The sequence below is a fragment of the Carlito syrichta genome, unplaced genomic scaffold, assembly GCF_000164805.1.
Source record: "Carlito syrichta isolate Samal-C Ts95f unplaced genomic scaffold, Tarsius_syrichta-2.0.1 Scaffold306069, whole genome shotgun sequence".
In the NCBI taxonomy this organism is placed as follows: Eukaryota; Metazoa; Chordata; class Mammalia; order Primates; family Tarsiidae; genus Carlito; species Carlito syrichta.
Window position 1 is genome coordinate 387,487 of NW_007250165.1, and position 21,017 is coordinate 408,503.

Here is a 21,017-nt window from a genome sequence, read left to right on the forward strand (position 1 = left end):
TCTCTCTCCAACTTCCTCTTGACCCCCCCCTTCTTCCATTATTTTCCTTTTTATTACTTCCTTTTGTTCCAGGGAGCAAACTTAAATCCCACTGCATGGACAGATTGTAAGGCAGTGGGAAGTGGGTTCCAGTGTGCTCATACACCTGCTGGTGGATACTGGGATCTGCAAATAGATTCTGAATCACAGCTTCCCCCTCAATTAAACCCCCAAACTGCAAAAAGTACAGCCCCCAACCCACTCAAAAGTGAACAAAGCCAGAGGACCCTCATAAGGAAGAACAGGAGATTGAACAAAAAGAAGTAAAAGCAACACCACCTTCCCTGAAAAACAGAATTAAAGAAGGGGAGGGAAAGGGGGAGAGAAAAAATCTACACATATGAAGAAAAACCAAAAGAAGAACATGGGGTCTTTCACAGATCCCTGGGAGGTCAGACACTGAGAAAACTGACTTTGGAATGCAAACAATGAAGAGCCCCCAGAATGACTGGTCTCAAACTACAAACCCAGATATCAAGACATTAATGGAGAGATTAAAAAGGATTGAGGAGAGACAAGAGGAAGCTAGGAAGGAGTTGATAACTGAGATAACAGTAGTAAAGAATATTGTGAATGAAATAAATAACAAACTGATAATCATGGAAAGCAGAATCACCCAAGAAGAAGAAAGAATATCAGAGCTTGAGGACCAAAATGTAGAACTAACCCAAACTTTCAAAAACATAGAAAAGAAGCTTAAAAAGACAAAACAAAATCTTCAAGAGATGAGCGATTACTTCAAGAGACTGAACCTAAGAGTAATTGGACTTCCTGGGGCAGAAAGAGAGACAGAAACCATCCTGGAACAAACATTCCATGGAATTATTCAAGAAAACTTCCCTTATCTCATCAGTGATGTGAAAATTCAAACACAGGAGATTCAGAGAACCCCTGCAAGACAACAAATGAGAAGACCAACTCCCAGACACATAACAATTCACCTAAACAAAGTAGGTATAAAAGAAAAAATCCTAAAGGTAGCAAGTGAAAGAGGTCAGATTACCTAGCATGAAAGACCAATTAGAATAGCAGCAGATTTATCTACAGAAACCCTTCAGGCTAGAAGAACTTGGAGTCCTTTCTTCAAAGTTCTAAAAGATAAACAATTTCCTTATTTCCAAGAATAACCTACCCAGCCAAACTGAGCTTCATCAGTGAGGGAGAATTAAAATCTTTCCCAGATATCCAAACCCTAAGAACTTACGCTGCCACTGGTCCACCTCTAAAAGAAACACAAGAAAGTATTAAACACAGAAGAAAAGGAAGAAAGAACAACAACGTTCTTCACAAGAGTTCAGGAAAAAGATTAAAAACATACATGAACCAACCCCCAAGCCAAGAGAAAGACAACAAACAAACAGGAACAACAACAACTCTATAAGAACCTTGTAATAGGGATAAACTCTCACATTTCAATAATTAGCCTGAATGTGAATGGAACAAATGCACCACTGAAAAGACATAGAATGGCAAAATGGATAAAATATCACCAGGCAATAATATATTGCCTCCAAGAGACCAATCTCACTAGAAAGGACACTCACAGACTTGAAGTAAGAGTATGGGAAACAAAATTCAGGTGAATGGAACACACAAGAGAGGAGGAGTCGTGATCTTAATCTCAGCCAAAATACCCTTAAAGCTATCAAAAATTAAAAAATATACAGAAGGCCACTGCATAATGATGAAAGGTTCACTCTATTAACAAGAAATATCCATCCTAAACATATATGCACTCAACACAGGAGTGCCAACTTTCATAAAGCACCTTCTAGGTAAACTCAAAAAAGATATTGACTCTAACACTGTCATTATTGGGGACTTTAATATGCCACTCACAACCCTAGACAGATCATCAGGACAAAAAATCAGCAATGAGATCTAGAACCTCAATGTGACTCTTGAACAAATGGACTTAATTGATACCTACAGAATATTCCACCCAACGACAACAGAATATACATTCTACTCATCAATGCATGGAACATATTCTAAGATCGACCACATACTTGGCCATATTCAAGCATAAACAAATTTCAAAAGATCGAAATCTAGCCATGCATCTTCTCAGACAACAGTGAAATAAAAATAAACAACAACACCAGGAAGGTTCCCCCCAAACCCACAATAACATGAACACTAAACAGCATGATGCTAAACAACTCCTGGATCAATGATGAAATCAAAACTGAGATTAAAAGATTCCTGGAAACAAATGAAAATGAAGAAACATCTTACCAAAATCTCTGGGATGCCATGAAAGCTGTAGTAAGAGGGGAATTCATATCTATACAAACACATGAAGAAAATTAACAGCCTAACAAGTCACCTAAGGAAGCTGGAAAAGCAAGACCACTAAAACCCTAACTTCAGCAGAAGAATCCAGATCACCAAAATAAAAGCCCAAATCCGGGACATAGAAGACAAAAGGATAATACAAAAAAATCAACCAAAAAAAAAAGCTGGTTTTTTGAAAGGATAAACAAGATCAATGGTCCCCTAGCTTGACTGACCAAGAAAAAGAGAAAAAGTCCAAATAAACACAATCAGAAACACAAAAGATGAAGTCACATCTGACCCTGAAGAAATAAAAAAAACCATTAGAGACTACTGTGTACACTTGTATGGATACAAACATGAAAACCTTAAGGAAATGGAGGACTTTCTGACATCACACAACCTCCCTAGGTTGGAACAAGAAGAAATCGAGACCCTAAATAGATCAATAACAATCAAGGAGACTGACTGTGTAATAAGAAAACTACCTATAAAAAAAACCCTGGACCAGATGAGTTTTCAGCAGAATTCTATAAGACATTTAAGGAGGAACTGATACCAATCCTACTGAAAGTATTCCAAGCAATTGAGAAAGATGAAACTCTCCCCAAATCATTTTAGGAAGCTAACATCACATTCATGCACAAGCCAGGTAAAGACCCAACAAAGAAAGAGAACTACAGGCCAACATCTTTGATGAACATAGATGCTAAAATTCTCAACAAGATCCTAGCTAACCGGATTGAACAACACATCTCAAAATTCATCCATCATGACCAAGTAGGCTTCGTCTCTAGGATGCAAGGCTGGTTCAACATTCGTTAAGACCATAAATGTAATTAAATACATCAATAGACATCAAAACAAAAACCACATGATTATATCATTAGATGCAGAAAAAGCTTTTGATAAAATCCAGCACTCCTTCTTGATTAAAAACCCTCAAACATCTAGGCATATGTGGAACATACCTCAAAATAGTAAAAGCCATCTACAAGAAACCCACAGCCAACATACAGACAAAAATTGGAATCATTTCCCCCGAAAACGGGAACAAGACTAGGATGCCCACTCTCTCCCCTCATGTTCAATATAGTATTGGAAGTCCTGGCTAGAGCAATCAGAAAAGAGAAGGCGATCAGGGTATCCAAATGGGAAAAGAGGAAGTCAAGTTATCGCTCTTTGCAGATGACATGATTATATATCTTGAAAACCCAAGAGAATCTGTCAAAAACCTCCTTTCACTGATAAAGAACTTTGGCAAAGTCTCAGGGTGTAAAATAAATGTGCAAAAGATAATTGCATTTCTTTACAACAATAATAAACAACAGAAACCCAAATAAAAAGCACAATCTCATTCACAATAGGCACAAAAAAAAATGAAATACCTTGGCATCTTCCTATACAGAGATGTGAAAGACCTTTACAATGAAAACTCCAAAACACTGCTCAAAGAAATCAAAGATGACACAAACAAGTGGAAAAATATCCCATGGTCATAGATTGGAAGAATCAACCTTGTGAAGATGTTCATCTTACCTAAGGCAATCTACAGATTTAATGCAATACCCATCAAATTACCAGCAACATTCTTCTCAGATCTAGAAAAAAACAATAGAGGAATTCACATGGAAACACAAATGACCACGAATAGCCAGAACAATCCTCAGCATAAAAAACAAAGCAGGAGGTTTCACACTACCAGACTTTAAACTTTACTATAAAGCTACAATAATCAAAACAGCTTGGTATTGGTACAAGGACAGGCATATAGACCAATGGAATAGAATTGATTTCCAGAAGCAAAACCTCAATTTCTCAATCAACTCATCTTCGACAAAGCCTCCACCACCCACCACTGGGAAGAGGAGAACCTATTCAGTAAATGGTGCTGGAAAAACTTGCTGACCACATGTAGAAGTTTCAAACAAGACTATTTATCCCCATACACAAAAATTAACTCTAAACGGAATCAGAGACCTAAATGTAAAACCTCAAACCATAAGAACTTTAGAAAATGCAGGACACACCCTTATGGAAGTTGGAACTGGCATCCAATTCCTGAACAAAAACCTCCTTGCACTGATAAAGAACTTTGACAAAGTCTCAGGGTATAAAATAAATGTATAAAAGACAATTGCATTTCTTTACAACAATAATAAACAACAGAAACCCAAATAAAAAGCACAATCTCATTCACAATAGGCACAAAAAAAATGAAATACCTTGGCATCTTCCTACACAGAGATGTGAACAAAACCCGAAATGCACAGGACATAAGAGATAAGATAGACAAGTGGGACCTCATTAAACCGACAAGCTTCTGAAAAGCCAAAGAAACCATCAAAAGAGCAGGGAGATGCTTATATACTGGGAAAAAGTATTTGCCAACTCCATGTCTAACAAAGACCTAACATCAAGGATCTACAAGGAACTCAAATGTGTTGAAAAGAAAAAAAAACAAACAACCCCATTACAAAGTGGGCAAAAGACATGAACAGACACTTCTCAAAAGAAGACATACGAGTGGCCAACAGATACAGGAAGAAATGTTCAACCTCACTAGTCATCAAGGAGATGCAAATTAAAACTTCACTGAGATACCACCTAACTCCATTCAGAATGGCCATTATCAATAACTCAAAAATAACAGATGCTGGAGAGGACGTGGTGAAGAGGGAACACATCTACACTGTTGGTGGGAGTGTAAACTAGTACAGTCTCTGTGGAAATCAGTGTGACGATTCCTAAAAGCTCTAAAAATCGACCTTTCATATGACCCCACAATCCCCCTACTGGGACTATACCCTGAAGAACTCAAATCACTCTATAAAAAAGATACCTGCACATGTATGTTTATCGCAGCATTGTTCACAATAGCAAGATCGTGGAACCGTCCATGCTGTCCATCAAGGACTGGATTAAAAAAATGTGGTATATATGCACAACGGAGTGTTATGCAGCCATAAAAAAGAACAAAATCATGAATTAGAGTTTATAATACTGAGTGATCTTTCACAGAAACCAAGTGTTAAACGTGCTTTTTAAGCTTATTGGAAATGTATATCTTGCTGAAAAATAATATGACCACCAACTTGTTAAATTTGTCCTTAATTAGCATCTATAAAAGAAGAAGAGGGGGTGACAGAGGAATACTGCCCTGAATGACACATACTGCACATGGGGCTGATAATGGGGCTGATAATGCACATGGAGCTGGCCGAAGGACAGAGCTTGAGATAAAAGTTTTGCTGACTGCTCTCATTATGATGAAGCTAGCTTCTCTGTCTGACCAAAAATATAATGCACTGAATATTTGGTCAAGCAAACTGAGAAACCCTTGAGTGACCTTTACTCAGTCATGTATCACATATTTATTGAGCATGTGCTTCATTCAGTGCAGCAAAGAAGACCAGGAGGTATGAAATAACAAAAGCTCCCCACCTTTTAGGAACTTAACATTGAGGTGGCAAAATGAGGTGAATGCAAATAAAATATAAAATAACCAATATTTTAAAATGTATAGATTTACAGATTTTCAAATATATGTAAACATACCATCATAGTTCAATGTGATTGCAAATTTGCTGGTGATGTTCACGGAAGACAGAGCTCATTCTGCTGGAGGATTCAGAAGTCTTTATGGAAGGGATGGAATTAAAATAGGACTTGAAGGAAAGAAGGGAGGAGGCTGATCTTTCTAGATAAGGGAGTAGCATTGGCAAAGGAGGAATCTTGTAATAAGTACAGTGATTTGAAAACCCTCTGAGGTACTGCTTGGCTCTAGCAAGCAGTTGTGATGATGTCAAGCCTGAGAACCATATGGGAGCCCACAAAATATCCTGGGTGTCAGGCATTTTTTAAATGACATGTAGGGGGTACTGGCATTTCTTGTGGTGAGGAAATGCCATGATCAGAGCTGGGCTGTGAAAGATCCATCCAGTGTGTGGTGGGTGGGATAGTTTGGAGCACCAGAGAGGGGACCCAGAGATTGCTACTTGAGAGGGAAGGTTAGTAGTACCATATTCTGTGTCAGGAGGTGCTCTTGTTCCTGTACATATCAGGCTCTTGTACTAAACGACCCTCACACCACAGCTGCCTGGTACCTGGAGTTGTATTCACAATGTGGACAGATATTTACCAGCTTCTCAAATTTCCAAGGGCAGGCAATGGGCACAGTCTTTTTAATAAAGTGTGTGTGTGTGTGTGTGTGTGTGTGTGTGTATGTGTAGACAGATAATTTTTTTTTTTTGAGTTGGAGTCTCACTCTGTCACTCAGGCTGGAGTGTAGTGGCACACTCACGGCCACTCCAGCATTGACCTGCTGGGCTCCCGCAATCCTTCTGCCTCAGCCTTCCAAGTAGCCGGAATTACAGGTGCTCGCTACCATGCCCAGCTAATTTTTTTATTAGGTCTTGCTAAGTTGCCTGGGCTGGTCTCAAACCCACGGGATCAGGCAATGCCTTGGCCTCCCAAAGTGCTGGGATTACAGTCTGAGCCACCGAGTCTGGCCAGACAGATAACTTTTATGATTATAAAGAAAATGTGCATTCACTGCAGAAAATCTGGGGAAAAGTGGAATAGTGTAAGAAGAAAATAAAAAATACTCATGATCTTGCCACTCAGGATTGACTTGTGAATTTTTCTGTCAAGCTATGTATGCATAAATACAGACATTAAATATAAGCAATGTTTAACAAAATTGAAAGGATGCTTCCTGTGTACCCAGCCTGCTTTTTATGCACTGTTTAAACATATGATTGCTTTTCACATGTCATAAAACTATTTGAATTCATATTTAATGGCTGCATAATATTCCATTGAATGGATTTAGCTTGCTTTATTTAATCATTCTTTTATCAGATATTTGGGTTATCTCCAATTTTGTATATTATAAATAACACTGAGTTGAACATCCAGGTGCATAAACCTTTTATTGGATCCCTGATGGTTTTCTTGGACAGATTCCTAGAAGATAATCTACAGGGTCAAATGTATGAATATTTATGAGTCTTGTTCCATATTGCAAACATTGCTTTTCAGCGCAGTCCTGCCACTTTGTATCAACTGACGGTTTGCCTTCTTCACTCCACTGCCTTTGCCATAGTCACCAATAGCCTCTGTGTTACTCAATTCAGTGTCCAATTCTTGGTACTCATTGTACTTGACCATCAGCTGCATTTGATACAGTTGGGTACTCTCTTTCCTAATGCAATTTATTTTCTTGGTTTCAAGGACACCTTCCTTCTCCCTCTCAGTCTCCTTTCCTGGTCCCTCCTTATCTTTTATGACCCTTAACCATACTCTAGAGCTCAGTTTTCTGGACTTTCTCTCTCTCTCTCTCTTTTGTTTTTTTTTTTTTGTTTTGCTTTTTGAGTTGGAGTCTCACTCTGTCACCCAGCCTGGAGTGCAGTGGCACACTCCCGGCCACCGCAGGCTCGACCTGCTGGGCTCTGGCGATCCTTTCGCCTCAGCCTTCCAAGTAGCTGGAACTACAGGCGCGTGCTACCATGCTCAGCTATTTTTTTTAATTTTATTGTAGAGATGAGGTCTCGCCAAGTTGACCAGGTGGGTCTCAAACCCGCAGGCTCAGGCAATCCACTCACCTCAGCCTCCCAAAGCGCTGAGATTACAGGCTGAGCCACCGAGCCTGGCTTGGACCCTCTTTTATCTGTATTTGCTGTCACAGTGATCTCCAGATTCACATCTTTAAGTGTGATTCAGACACTGATGTCTCCTTAATTCTTATCAGCAGGCTAGGTCACTGTCCTGAAAACAAGCCTGTACATCCATCCTCTACTTAATATCTCCATTTGAATGTAAATTAGCATTACAAAATCAGATTCTCTATTTTTAAGCCCTTGACCAGCTCCTCCAATTGTTTTGCTTATCTTATAAATGCTAATTCCACTTTCCCAGTTGTTCAGGCTGAAAACCTATCAGATAATTTGAGTTATTCATTTACTTATTTATTTATTATTTTAGCAATGTCAGGATTGGGTTCATAATTGGTCGAAGTACATGTGAAGGTTGGGTCTCCCATTGGACATCACTTCGCCTGGATTGGGATTGTGCACCCTTATTGATGTTGTGTTTCCCCCACCCCAGCAGTGTCCTGCTACTGCCAATCCCTTTCTTGTGCTATTATAATAGGTATTCAGGGTCCCCTGATGAGTGAGAACATGTGGTACTCAGTTCTCTGTTTCTGTGATAGATCACTGAATTATTTTTAATTTCCAATTCTTATAAGCATCATGGAGATGAATGTGCAGTTATGAAACCCTTTAATGGGTCACCTCACTTTCTCTGACACTCCACATCTAATCTGTAAGCAGACTCATTCAACTTTTCTTTCAAAAATATACCCAGAAACTGACTACCTCTCAGCACCTCAGCACTCCATTTTGGTGCTGGCATCACCTGCCTCTTCTGGTCATTATGACATCCTATACCTGGTCTCTTTGATTCTTTCCCTGCCTTTTCACACGTTCCCAATTCTCTGTTCAGCATGGCAGCCAGAGGGAGGATCAAAACACAAGTCCTAGCTTATCAATGCCCTGCTCATTTTAAATATATCAAATGCTTTCTATATCACTCTGGACAAAGCCAGAGTTCTTATTCCCCCATTAAACCCTGTTTCATCTCCGACCTCATTTCCCAGCACTCTACCTTGTTCACTTTGTTACAGCCTACTAGACTCCTACATCCTTTTTCTAAGGTTGCCTTCTCACGAGGCCTTTCCTGATCACAAGATTTAGAACTTCAGAGACTCTCTTTCAGCACTTCCTCTTCTTTTTTCTGCTTTCTTTCTCTCTAAAGGCCTTGTCACCATCTGATATGTTGCACAGTTTACTTTCTTGTTTGTTTATTGTTTAGTCTTCCCTCACTCGACTGTAAAGTCAACGAGGGAAGCAATTTTCATTCTGTTTTGATTATTGCTCTTATCCAAGTTGTTAGAATAGAGCCTGGCATGCAGTAAAGACTCAGTCAGTAGGTTAGATAAATAAATGATGCTTATTTGTTTGTTTGATTAGTTTGAAAATATCATTAGCATGTTATTTTACCTCTATTCTCATGGGTTGTTTATTTTTACTTTTTTTTTTTTGAGACTTTTATTTTTAGAGGCTGTCACCCAGGCTGTAGTGCAATGGCACGATCATAGCTCACTGCAGCCTCAACCTCCTAGGCTTAAGCAGTCCTCCCACCTCAGCCTCCCAAGTAGCTAGCATTGCAGCCATGCTATTTAAAAAAAATATTTTTTTTTTGGTAAAGATGGGCTCCCAGTATATTGTCCAAGCTTCTCTTTAACTCCCGCTCTCAAGAGATCCTCCCACCTCAGCATTCTAAATCTCTAGGATTATAGGCGTGATTCACTGCACCTGGCTTCATGTCTAATTTTATATATTTATTTTGTGCTTTTAAAAAAATCGTGGTGATATACACTTAAAATACAATTTACAATCTTTATATCATTTTAAGTGTATAGTTTAGTAGTGATAAGCACATTCATGTTGTTGTGCAAATAGTCTTTATATCTCTTTTCATCTTGCAAAATTAAAACTATACCTACAAAACAACAACTCTTTTCTCATTCCCCACAGCCCTGATGTCCACCATTTTACTTTCTGTCTCTATGATTTTGGCTACTTTAGGTACCAGATTTAAGTGGAATCATGTTGTATTTTTTTGTTTTTGTGACCAGCTTATTTCACTTTGCATAATGTCCTCAGGGTTCATCCATGTTGAAGCATGTGTCAGAAATTCCTACCTTTTATAGACTGAATAAGATTGAATAATATTACATTGGATAAAAACGTCACATTTTTTTTTTTTACCTATTTATCCATTGATGGACATGTGGTTTGCATTCACCTTTTGGTTATTGTAAATAATGCTGCTATGAGTATATATATATGTGTGTGTGTGTGTGTGTGTGTGTGTACACATACATATATATACATACATATATATGTATGTGTATACACACACACACACACACACACACACACACACACACACACACACATATATATAAAACTTTAAGACCCTGCTTTCAGTTTCAAGAGTCTTGTTCCATATTGCCACAATGCTTTTCATAATGGCCATGTCATTTTTTTCTTGCATGAACACTGACTGTCAGTTTACTTCACTCCAGTACCTTTGCCATGCTCATCAGTATCCTTCATGCTGCTAAATTCAGTGATCAGGTCTTAGTACTCAATTTACTTGACCATCAGTTGCATTTGACACAGTTGGACATTTCAGTTTTGGATATATATAATCCTGAAATGGTATATCGGGATCATATAATTCTGTTTTTGATGAACCACCATACTGTTTTTCATCATGACTGTGCATTTTACAAGAGTTCATAAGAGTTCCAGTTTCTTCACATTCTTACTAATACCAATTATTTTATTTTATTTTATTTGAGTTGGATTCTCACTCTGTTGCCCAGGCTGGAATGCAGTGGCACACTCACAGCCACCACAGCCTCGACCTGCTGGGCTCAGGTGATCCTTCTGCCTTAGCCTTCCAAGTAGCTGGAACTACAGGTGCATGTCACCATAACTGGCTAAAAGCCTGTTATTTTCTGGGATTTTTAAAAAAAATAGATATGAGGTAGTATCTCATTGCGGTTTTGATTGGCAGTGCCTAATGATTAGTGATGTGGAGCATCTTTTCTTCTCTTTTTTTTTAGAAAACAGGATTTATTGAGAGAATAGAAAAGCTCCCACAGTGGGAGGGAACCAGATTGTTGATCATCTGTTTACCTTCTTTGGGCAAATGTCTATTCAATCTTTTGCTCATTTTTAATAGGGTTGTTTTTAATTTTGTACCTTTTATATTTTCTTGACTAGCCTCAATGATTGTGGCTTTATTGGTGAAGCTTATGTTAAATCCTTAGGGATAAGCATACATAAGCTTGATATAATGAATCAGGGTGAAAAGGTAGAAAGTCTAATCTTGGCAGAGAGAATGGCATGTATAAATGACTGCAGGTGAAACAGAGTATGTACATAAGCTTAAGTATATGTTGATGTCCTATCTGTAAAATGTATATGTGGTTTATATATTTTACCCATAAAAACATATACATGTATATATACATACACACACATATATATAGAGAGAGACACACATATATATGTTGCATTGTCACATGATTTGCTAAAGTCCTGGCCTATACCTACTAGACACCAGTAACCCTCTCCCCTTTGGCTAGTTGTGACAATTAAATGTTTCCATACATTGCAAAATGTTTCCTCTTGGCAGCCCCTTCTCACTCAGGAGGTGTAAATCACTGTTAGAAAGGGAAAGATTAGATTGAGAGATGATAGATAGATAATAGTTATGTAGATAGGTAGATAATAGTTATGTGATAGATAGATAATAGTTATGTAAATAGATATATAGATAAATAGATAGCTAGAAGGACAGAATGAATGCTGGTATTCTGTGATTCAAAGGTGTTTCTATAGCAGGCTCTGTGTGGAAGTCAATATTCAACAGCACATCAATTATGTCAGTGGGTTTAGGGGACAGATATGCTGACTTTTCTATATTCTGTGAACTTGTATTGATATTATTGTTATTTCTTATTGAACACTAACTTTGCTAAAAGTCTACCATTAGTACTCAATCATAAATAAATTATAGCATTTCTCCTTTTCTATTTAAGGAAAAGTCTATTTACTCCTATTCTGAAAATGTTCTTAAAACATTGAACTAAAGTTTGTTTCCTTGACTTTCTGTATCTCTGGCAGAGTGAGAGACTGAGAGACCTTCAGCTTTCACTTGATTTCAATTGACTGCACAAAGGAGAAACACAGAGATTAGGCAATTGAATAAGGTGGTATATTCATCAGTGATATTGTAAGACTCACCTAACAGCAGGAAAAGGTGCATTGCTGAAAGATTCCTCTGGAGGAGTTTGACATCTTCAATATTAATTTTTTCTGGTTTAGACACAGATAAGATGACAGGCTTTTAAAAGCATAAGCTGACTAAGCACAGCCTCTGACTCATTCCTGACTTCAGTGAGTATTCCTTGCAATTTGCAACACAACATTGAAATTAGGACCACTGTTATTCAACTTACCAGAAATTTCCTGCAAAAAGCATCACAAGTAAAAAATGTATCTATAATGTACCATTTGCATGTTGGTTACCTCTGTCCATTTCTACCTAAGACACTGACAATTCATTTACAGTGAATGACCAAATCAGTAGACTGATTGTATGAGGTTCTCGCCTCTAAGACAGTGACATTTTTAATTCCCTCATAAGGTGGAACTTCCCATTGAAGAGATGAGGGGATCATTGGAAGTAGCAATTGTATTTAGCAAACTGACAATTAACTATGTATTGGTGTTCACTCTGGTGATATTAGTATTGAATGTGTTTTTCTTAAAATATTACCAGGAATAAACAGTGCTTGTAAAATAGAGTATATAGTGTATTTCTCTCTGACCCATTTGTGTGTTTTAAACTATAACACACACACACACACAGACACACACAAAACACAAGATTTACCCTCTTACACTTCCAAGTGTACAATAGGGTATTGCTAACAGTGTGAACACTCTAGAATATTTTCATCTTGTGTAATTGAAACTTTATAGCTATTGGACACCAACTCCCCTATTCCCTCTACCTCTACCCCTTTCAGTTTGAGCCACAAAACTCAGAAATGATGAGAGTCAAGAGGGAGGCAAATAATCCCCAAATTACCACTATTTGTCTCCAACCTGCTTGGTATCACATCTTACTTTGTGTTCTTATCCTGGGTAATTTAAAGACAAAGGTTAACATTTATTTAGCAGTTATGTATCTGGCATTGCAAAGCCTCTTTAGTCAAAAATTTCATTTATTTGATACAATTACTGACTCCTTCTATAGATGAGATAATAGACTTGGAAAAAAGTTTACACATTAAGTATTAGACTTAGGATCTGATCTCAAGACATCTGTATTTAGACCCTATACTATTAACAATCTGCTATTCCAAGTAATTGAGTAAGATGGAATTCTCCCCAAATCATTTTATGGAGCTAACATCACACTGATACCCAAACCGGAAAAGATCCAACCAAAAAAGAGAAAAACAGGCCAATATCCCTTATGAATATATATGCAAAAATCCTCAACAAGATCCTAGCAATTGGACCCAAAAACACATCTCAAATATCATCCACAATGACCAAGTAGGCTTCAACCCCAGGATACAGGGCTGGTTCAACATTTGCAAGACCATGAATGTAATTAAATACATCAACAGATGTAAACACAAGAACCACATGATTATCTCATTAGATGCAGAAAAAACTTTTGACAAAATCCAGCATCGCTTTTTCATAAAAATTCTTAAACACCCAGGTATAAAAGAAACATCCTCAAAATACTAAGTGCCATCTACAATAAACCCACAGCTAATATATTGCTAAATGGACAGAAACTGGAAACATTTCCCCTGAAAACTGGAACAAGACAAGGCTGTTCACTCTCATCCCTCTTGTTCAACATTGTGTTGCAAATCCTAACTTGGGCAATTAGACAAGAGAAGGAATTCTGGGTTATCCAAATAGAAAAAGAGGAAGTCAAGTTATCCCTCTTTGCTGACGATATGATCCTATACCTTGAAAATCTGAGAATCTGTCAAAAACCTGCTTGCACTGATAAAAGACTTGGGCAAAGTCTCAGAGTATGAAATAAACGTGCAAAAGATAGTTGCATTCCTATACTCCAACAACAAGCACACAGAAACCCAAATTAAAAGCACATTCCCATCTACAAAAACCACACAAAAAAAGAAATACCTTGACATCTTCCTAACTAGGGAAGTGAAAGATCTTTACAATGAGAAATACAAAACACTGCCCAAAGAAATCCAAGAGGACGCAAACAAATGGAAAAATATTCCATGCTCACAGATAGGAAGAATAAACATTGTTAAAATGTCCATCCTACCGAAGGTAATCTACAGATTCAACGCAATACCCATTAAGTTACCAACATCATACTTCTCAGACCTGGAAATGACAATACAGAAACTCAAATGGAAACATAAATGACCATGACGAGCCAAAACAATCCTTAGCAAAAGAAAAAAAGCAGGAGATATCACACTTCCAGACTTCAAACTTTACTATAAGGCTATAGTAAGCAAAACCTGGTATTGATACAAGAACAGGCACATAGACCAATGGAACAGGACAGAGATTCTGGAAGCAAAGCCTCAATATCTCAACCAACTCGTCTTTTACAAAGCCTCCAACAACAACCACTGGAGAGAGGGGAACTTATTCAGTAAATGGTGCTGGGAAAACTGGCTGACTGCATGCAGAAGATTGAAGCAGGACCCCTACCTACCACCATACACAAAAGTTAACTCTAAATGGATCAAAGACCTAAACATAAAACCTCAAACTATAAGAATCTTAGAAAATATAGTAGACACCCTTGTGGAAATTGGAACTAGGAACCAATTCCTATTCAGAGCCCTAAAGACCAATACCTTAAGAAATAAGATAGACAAGTGGGACCTCATCAAACTAACAAGTTTCTGCAAAGCAAAAGAAACCATCAAGAGAGTAGGAAGACACCCCACAAAATGGACAAAAGTATCTGTCAACTGTATATCTGACAGAGGCCTAACATCTAGGATCTACAAGGAACTCAAACATGACGAAAGAAAAAAAACGAACAGCCCCATCAAAAAGTGGTCAAAAGACGTGAATAGACACTTCATTAAAGAAGATATATGGGCAGCCAACAGACACACGAAAAAGTGCTCAGCCTCTCTCATCATCAGAGAAATGCAAATCAAAACCACATTGAGATACCACCTAACCCCAGTAAGAATGACCATCATTAATAAAACAAACAACAACAGATGCTGGTGAGGATGCAGAGAAAAAGGAATGCTTTTACACTCCTGGTGGGAATGCAAACTAGTGCAACCTCTCTGGAAGACAGTGTGGCGGTTTCTGAAAGAACTAGAAATTGACCTTCTATATGATCCAGCAATTCTCCTATTGGAAATATACCCGGAGGAACTCAAATCATTATACAAAAAAGATACCTGCACACGTATGTTTGTTGCAGCTCTATTCACAATAGCAAAACATGGAACCAACCGTGCTCCCCATCGAAGCTGAATTGGATAAATAAAAATGTGGTACATATACACAATGGAACATTATGCAGCCATAAAGAAAGACAAAAATATGGACTTCGCAGCAACTTGGAAGAATTTGGAGTCGACCATACTCAGTAGTCTATCACAGAACCAAAGAACAGAGTGCCATATGTTCTCACTCATAAGCAGACCTTGAACAATTATAATACTGTATGAAAGGGATTGGAGTAGTGGGAGACTGTCAGGGGCGTGGGGTGGGATTGGCAGTTGAGGGAAACTGCTAGGGGAGGAAGGGGCATACCTCATCAACAAGGGTACCCACATAATAAACATTTGTATACCTAACCCTGAATTGTACCCCACATTGTTATAATAAAAACAAATGAATAAATAAAAAATTTAAAAAGTTTTTAAAAAAGCCACTAGATGAAAAATGACCCATTATTCTAATTTCTGAAGAAAAATTCATTTTTCTATTATGTATATATAATAAATAGATACTGTGTATATATTGTTATTTTGTATGTCAACATGACAATATATGTATATCAGGGAAAAAAAAAAGCAATCTGCTGAATCACATTTGAAATACCCTCCCTCCCTTCCAGCATATACACACCCACTGCAGATCTTATGTTGGGACAAGCTATATAAAGAGTCAAAGCAGAATGAAGCAAAAGTGAAACAAGACAAGACAAAAATCTTCAGTAGGCTCTCCGCTTCACTCATATGGTCAGAATCACCTAAATGCAGAATTAATGGACATCTAAATGACCACCATTATAGATTGTACACCCACATACCTACAGTTAAAAATGGAAAGTTCAGGTTGTACATTTCTTTGTTTTTATTTTAGAAATAAGTTATTGTAACTTGACCAAGAGTCACATGCTTTGTCTATAATTTCAGTCCACAGATATATTTAATTTGGGCACAATGTTTTTTTTAACTTAATTTTAAATATTTTGAGAAATTACGTGCAGTTTCCAGTTTTACACAGTACTCACCACTCCCTGTCTTGCTTCCTTTGCATCACACATTCTCTTTATCAGCTTTGCTCCCCTATGCATTGGGGTTTGAAATCTTTTCTTAACCATAGAAATGTGGGTGGTCATAGGATGATTTTCTTCATAGATTTGCTATATGAATATACAATACACATATTTTACATTGAGACTTAACTTCTGACACAGTCTTTGTTCTCTAATTATATTTATACTAATACCACTCCTTTTTTTTATTATTATTTTTGAGTCCCAACCACTTACATTATATTCCCTCTTGAATTTCTATACATTTAATTATTAATGTCCCCTTGGTCAAAGGTAGAGATGAGTGAAGAAGCAAAGGGCTTTCTTAAAGCTGATATTTTTGGTAGATTTCTTGGAGATGCTTTCAAAAAGAATGAAGATCTGCTTCTCTGACTCTGTGTGTGTGTGTGTGTGTGTGTGTGTGTGTGTGTGTGTGTGTGTGTGTGTGTGTATTTACGCAGGTGCATGCACATACACATACAGATGATAAGGGCTTGAGCTTTGAATTGTTCAGAGGAGTAATAGGCAAGTTGCTGTCCTCTTGAACCTCAGTTTCCTTATCTATAAAATGCAAGTAATATACCTACTTTGCATGATCAGTGTGAGGTTTTGATTTTTAAAAAATTAGATAAAAATGCCCCGCACAGGTTAGAAATCCAGGATATATAGGATTCTTTTTTCTTTCCTTTCATTCTTCTCAGGAAGTTGGATTGAATAGAGACACAACCAGTGATAACAAAGTATATAAAAGAATTTCTGATGAGAATGTCAGAGAAAGGTTGCAATAAAAATGTACTCTCACCAACAAAAGCTCATAAAACTGCCACACAATGTCAGTATGCTTCATGATATATAAATTTCTGTATGTGTTTCTGTATGTGTTCATGCACATATGTGGCACATATGTAGTAGTGTATGTGTGCACATGTCCATGTGTTGTGTGTGAATTAATGTGTGTTTTTGTATGTGAGTATGCTTGTATGTTCGTCTGTGTGTGCTATGTGCACAGAAAGAAACAGAGCTAGAGGAAGAAGATACATTGCACCAGATATTTGATGGCAACCCTTATTCAGTATATTGTAACTCATGGTATATAAAATAAAATCTATTTATGATGTTGGTCTTATCTTCTAATTAAAATCATAGGCATGAAGCTTTTTTATACCTGCATAAAATAAGCAGATTAATTTTTCTGTGCCAGGGGAAAAATAATTTCATTGCCTGTTATGTAGACCATCAGTACATGATATGAAGTGAGCAAGGCCAGTTTTGCATGCCTCATTCTTACCCAATGTGTTTATCCTCTTAAACTAAGCAAACATCATGGTTGCCTCCCCTGAGGTTTTTCCAAGGGCAGCTGTGGTGCTTTTACCAGTTTCCCCTGCCTCTTCAAAGTGACGTGAGGGAAGGAAGTTATTCTATGATTAACCCATCTAAGAGTGTTTACATGGATTATTCATGCATGAATGAAAAAAATTATTACATTGCATCAATTTCTTAACAATTTGCTGATAGTTAGTGATGGCTTATTTCAATGAAATCAAGGCAAATATTTGAGAAAAGAAAGTAAGCTTGTCTTAGAAACTGTAAAGGAATATAAGAGGGAAATGACTATGAATTTTAGCAGCTAAAGGACCTAAAGTTGTCTTAAAGCTTACTTTATAATACTAATATAGGATCTGGGTAACATTTAAAAAATTCTGGTAGTTAACAGTTTTAGTTTATAAGGTATAGAAATATTTCTGGCTATATTTTGTATTTTGGGCCTTATGATTCAAACCACATGATAAAAGTAGTACTAAACATTGGTGTAAGACACGCAAGGATAGGAAAAACTGTAAGCGGAAATACACTCATTTGTTCATTCAGTCGCTCAGCAAATGCTAGGAACTCAAAGAATAAAGGATAATGAAGTTCAAAAGTGCTGTACTGATGATGAAGCTGGAGACAAGCAGGGGACAGATTTTCCAGGCTGCTTTAAGGATTTTGAAATACAGTAAGATCCATGATAAACCATTGAATGGTTTTAAGTTGTATAATGCCAGACTCAAATTTGTATTATGGGATAATTTTTATGACCACAGTGTGCAAAATGGATTGGAAGGGACAAGGCTGAAGTGGTGAGGCTGGCTAGGGGTGTGTTACAGTAATACAGTAGAGAGGTTATCAAGTCTTGGACTAAGGCAATCTTAATAGGTGGCAGAGAAAATGAATTTGATGTTAGAGTTAATCGAAAGGTAAAATACACAGGACTGAGAGACTTATCACCTTTAAGGAAGTGTGTGAGAAAGAGGAATTAGGGATGAATTTTGGGCTTTTTGCTCCTCATGGATGATTAGTAGAAACACTCACTGAGCCAGGGGACACTAAGGAAACAATAGGACTGGGATCAGGTACCACTGTGAAACATCATGAGTTCAAGGTGCTTGTGAGACATCCAAATAGAAGAATCTTCCAGGCAGCAGGATTTTTAAATCTGAAACTGAGTCTCAGAGATTTAATTTATGAGTTGTCTACAGGAAGATGGCAATTAAAAAAAAAAAGAAAAAAATCCACTGGATAACAGTAAATTGAGTGAAATGAGAAAGAAGTCAAAGCAGAGGGTTGAGAAGTGATTGCATTTAAAAGATAATCAGAGAAAACTGAGTATCCAAAAGAAATGAAAACCAGATGAATATGGCATTATAGAAACCCCTGAAAGAATTTGTGTCAGGAAGCATGGAATTGTCAGTAGTATTAAACGCTGCTAAGAATTTAACTAAGGGAAAAGTCTGAGGGTGTAAGTGTCTATTGGGTTTAAGCACTAAAAAGTCAATCATATCCTTAGTGAGACCAATGTCATCAAAGTACCACGAGTAGAAACCAGATTGCACTGGCTAGAGGGGGCAATTTAAATTGTAATCATAGCTATCACTTGTCAGGAGTACACATTATGCCATGTGCTCAAAGCCAATTTGGGTATCATCAGACTCAAGCTATTGTTAAGGAAACTGAAGCCTCTAGAGGTTAGGTGACTTTCCCAAGGGACACAATATTGACAGAGAACTGTTGAGATTTGACCTTTTTCTCTTGGATGCCAAAAATCTTTTCACTACTTCCTTTATGTTCTTTTTACTTGTGGATGATAAACCTTCTGCAGCAGTATTATTTGCCCAGGAATTTTTGGGGAGATATATATACACACACATATATGTATTTATCCCCCTCCAAAAAATATGTATGTAAACACACAAATATATATGTATATATATTTGTTTTTCTAAATATATATATAATGTTTGTCCAAGGATTTGGGGAGATATATATGTATATAATATATAATCTTGGGCAAATATTATATATATGTGTGTGTGTATATATATAAGTATAAATAATTTGGAAAAAACAATGATGACAGGGAAGGGGAATAGGAGGGCCTCCCATAACTAAAAAACAAATCTGGGATGGAGAGTAACATGGAGAACTGAGAGAAAAAGAGAGAGAGGTATAACTGTCCCAAGGTCAGGGCACAGAGGTCATATGTTCCCAATACCTAAAAGATGGATGTCAAAAATGCGACCTCCTTCTGTATGCAGACTTAGCCTTGCATACAGAAGGCTTTTTGAGTCTTTTTCAACTCAATTCAGCAATGAGGGACTAAATCAGGAAGAAAAAATAATACCAATATTTTATGCAGAAATCTCGATGTCCCTTTTTGTGCTGTGATACACAAATAAAGATGACTCTATGTTTATGTTTCAATTTCTTGTATTCATTTTCTCCCACTACAATCTGCATTTTCTCCTCTGTGCCTTCGTTAGATCATGCTTCTCAGTGATCCTGAAATGGAGAGCAGCATATTGATCAGCTCAGATGAAGGTGCAACCTATCAAAAGTATCGGCTCACCTTCTACATCCAGAGCCTGCTCTTTCACCCCAAGCAAGAGGACTGGGTGCTGGCCTACAGTTTGGATCAAAAGGTAAAACACTCATTTCTTTCACATCTTGTCACCTAGGTACCACCCTGTGTAAAGCACTGGTTTGCTCAATCCAAATTTTGGAGGGGACTCATTGACATTTCATCATTCCAGCCAAAATCACTTTATCATTGATTTTATCTGAAATAACTAACTTTCTTATCCTTTTTACTCTTAAGTATCAAAAAAAAAATATGTAGGCAGGTATATTTTAATTATTGACAATATTGTTTATCATTTCACACTTTAAAATGGCTTTCTCTATAATTTTACTCATCTGACCTTATTTAAAACAATGCTGTGAGATAAGTAGGGCATATGTAATTATAATAATTTTATAATAAACAAAGGTGCAGAAAGACTAAGGTGCTTGTTTAAACCCTCCATGCTAGTAGCTGGAGGAGTCAGAATTTAAGTGCATGTTGTCAGATTCCAAGTACAGTGCATATTTCGCCACACTATGCTGCCTTGTTTTGGTGAAACACACTGTTAATTTGGAATATACTGTTGCTCTCAGTTGAACGAAGGAAGGGACACTTCAAACAAGTTCATTTTTGTTATTTTCTGAAA

General features: G+C 37.3%; 1 protein-coding gene across 1 annotated transcript in view; it reads left to right on the forward strand.

The window, feature by feature from the left end:
- The window catches only part of LOC103265247 (VPS10 domain-containing receptor SorCS3-like), a gene marked incomplete at its 3' end in the record, with an annotated part of 277,334 nt that extends 256,884 nt beyond the window's left edge, over positions 1-20,450 (forward strand). Inside the window, exon 4 of the mRNA XM_021714955.1 lies at positions 20,292-20,450. Coding sequence (XP_021570630.1) covers positions 20,292-20,450 — 159 coding nt within the window. The remainder of the gene's footprint in view (positions 1-20,291) is intronic.
- Positions 20,451-21,017: the final 567 nt, after the last annotated feature.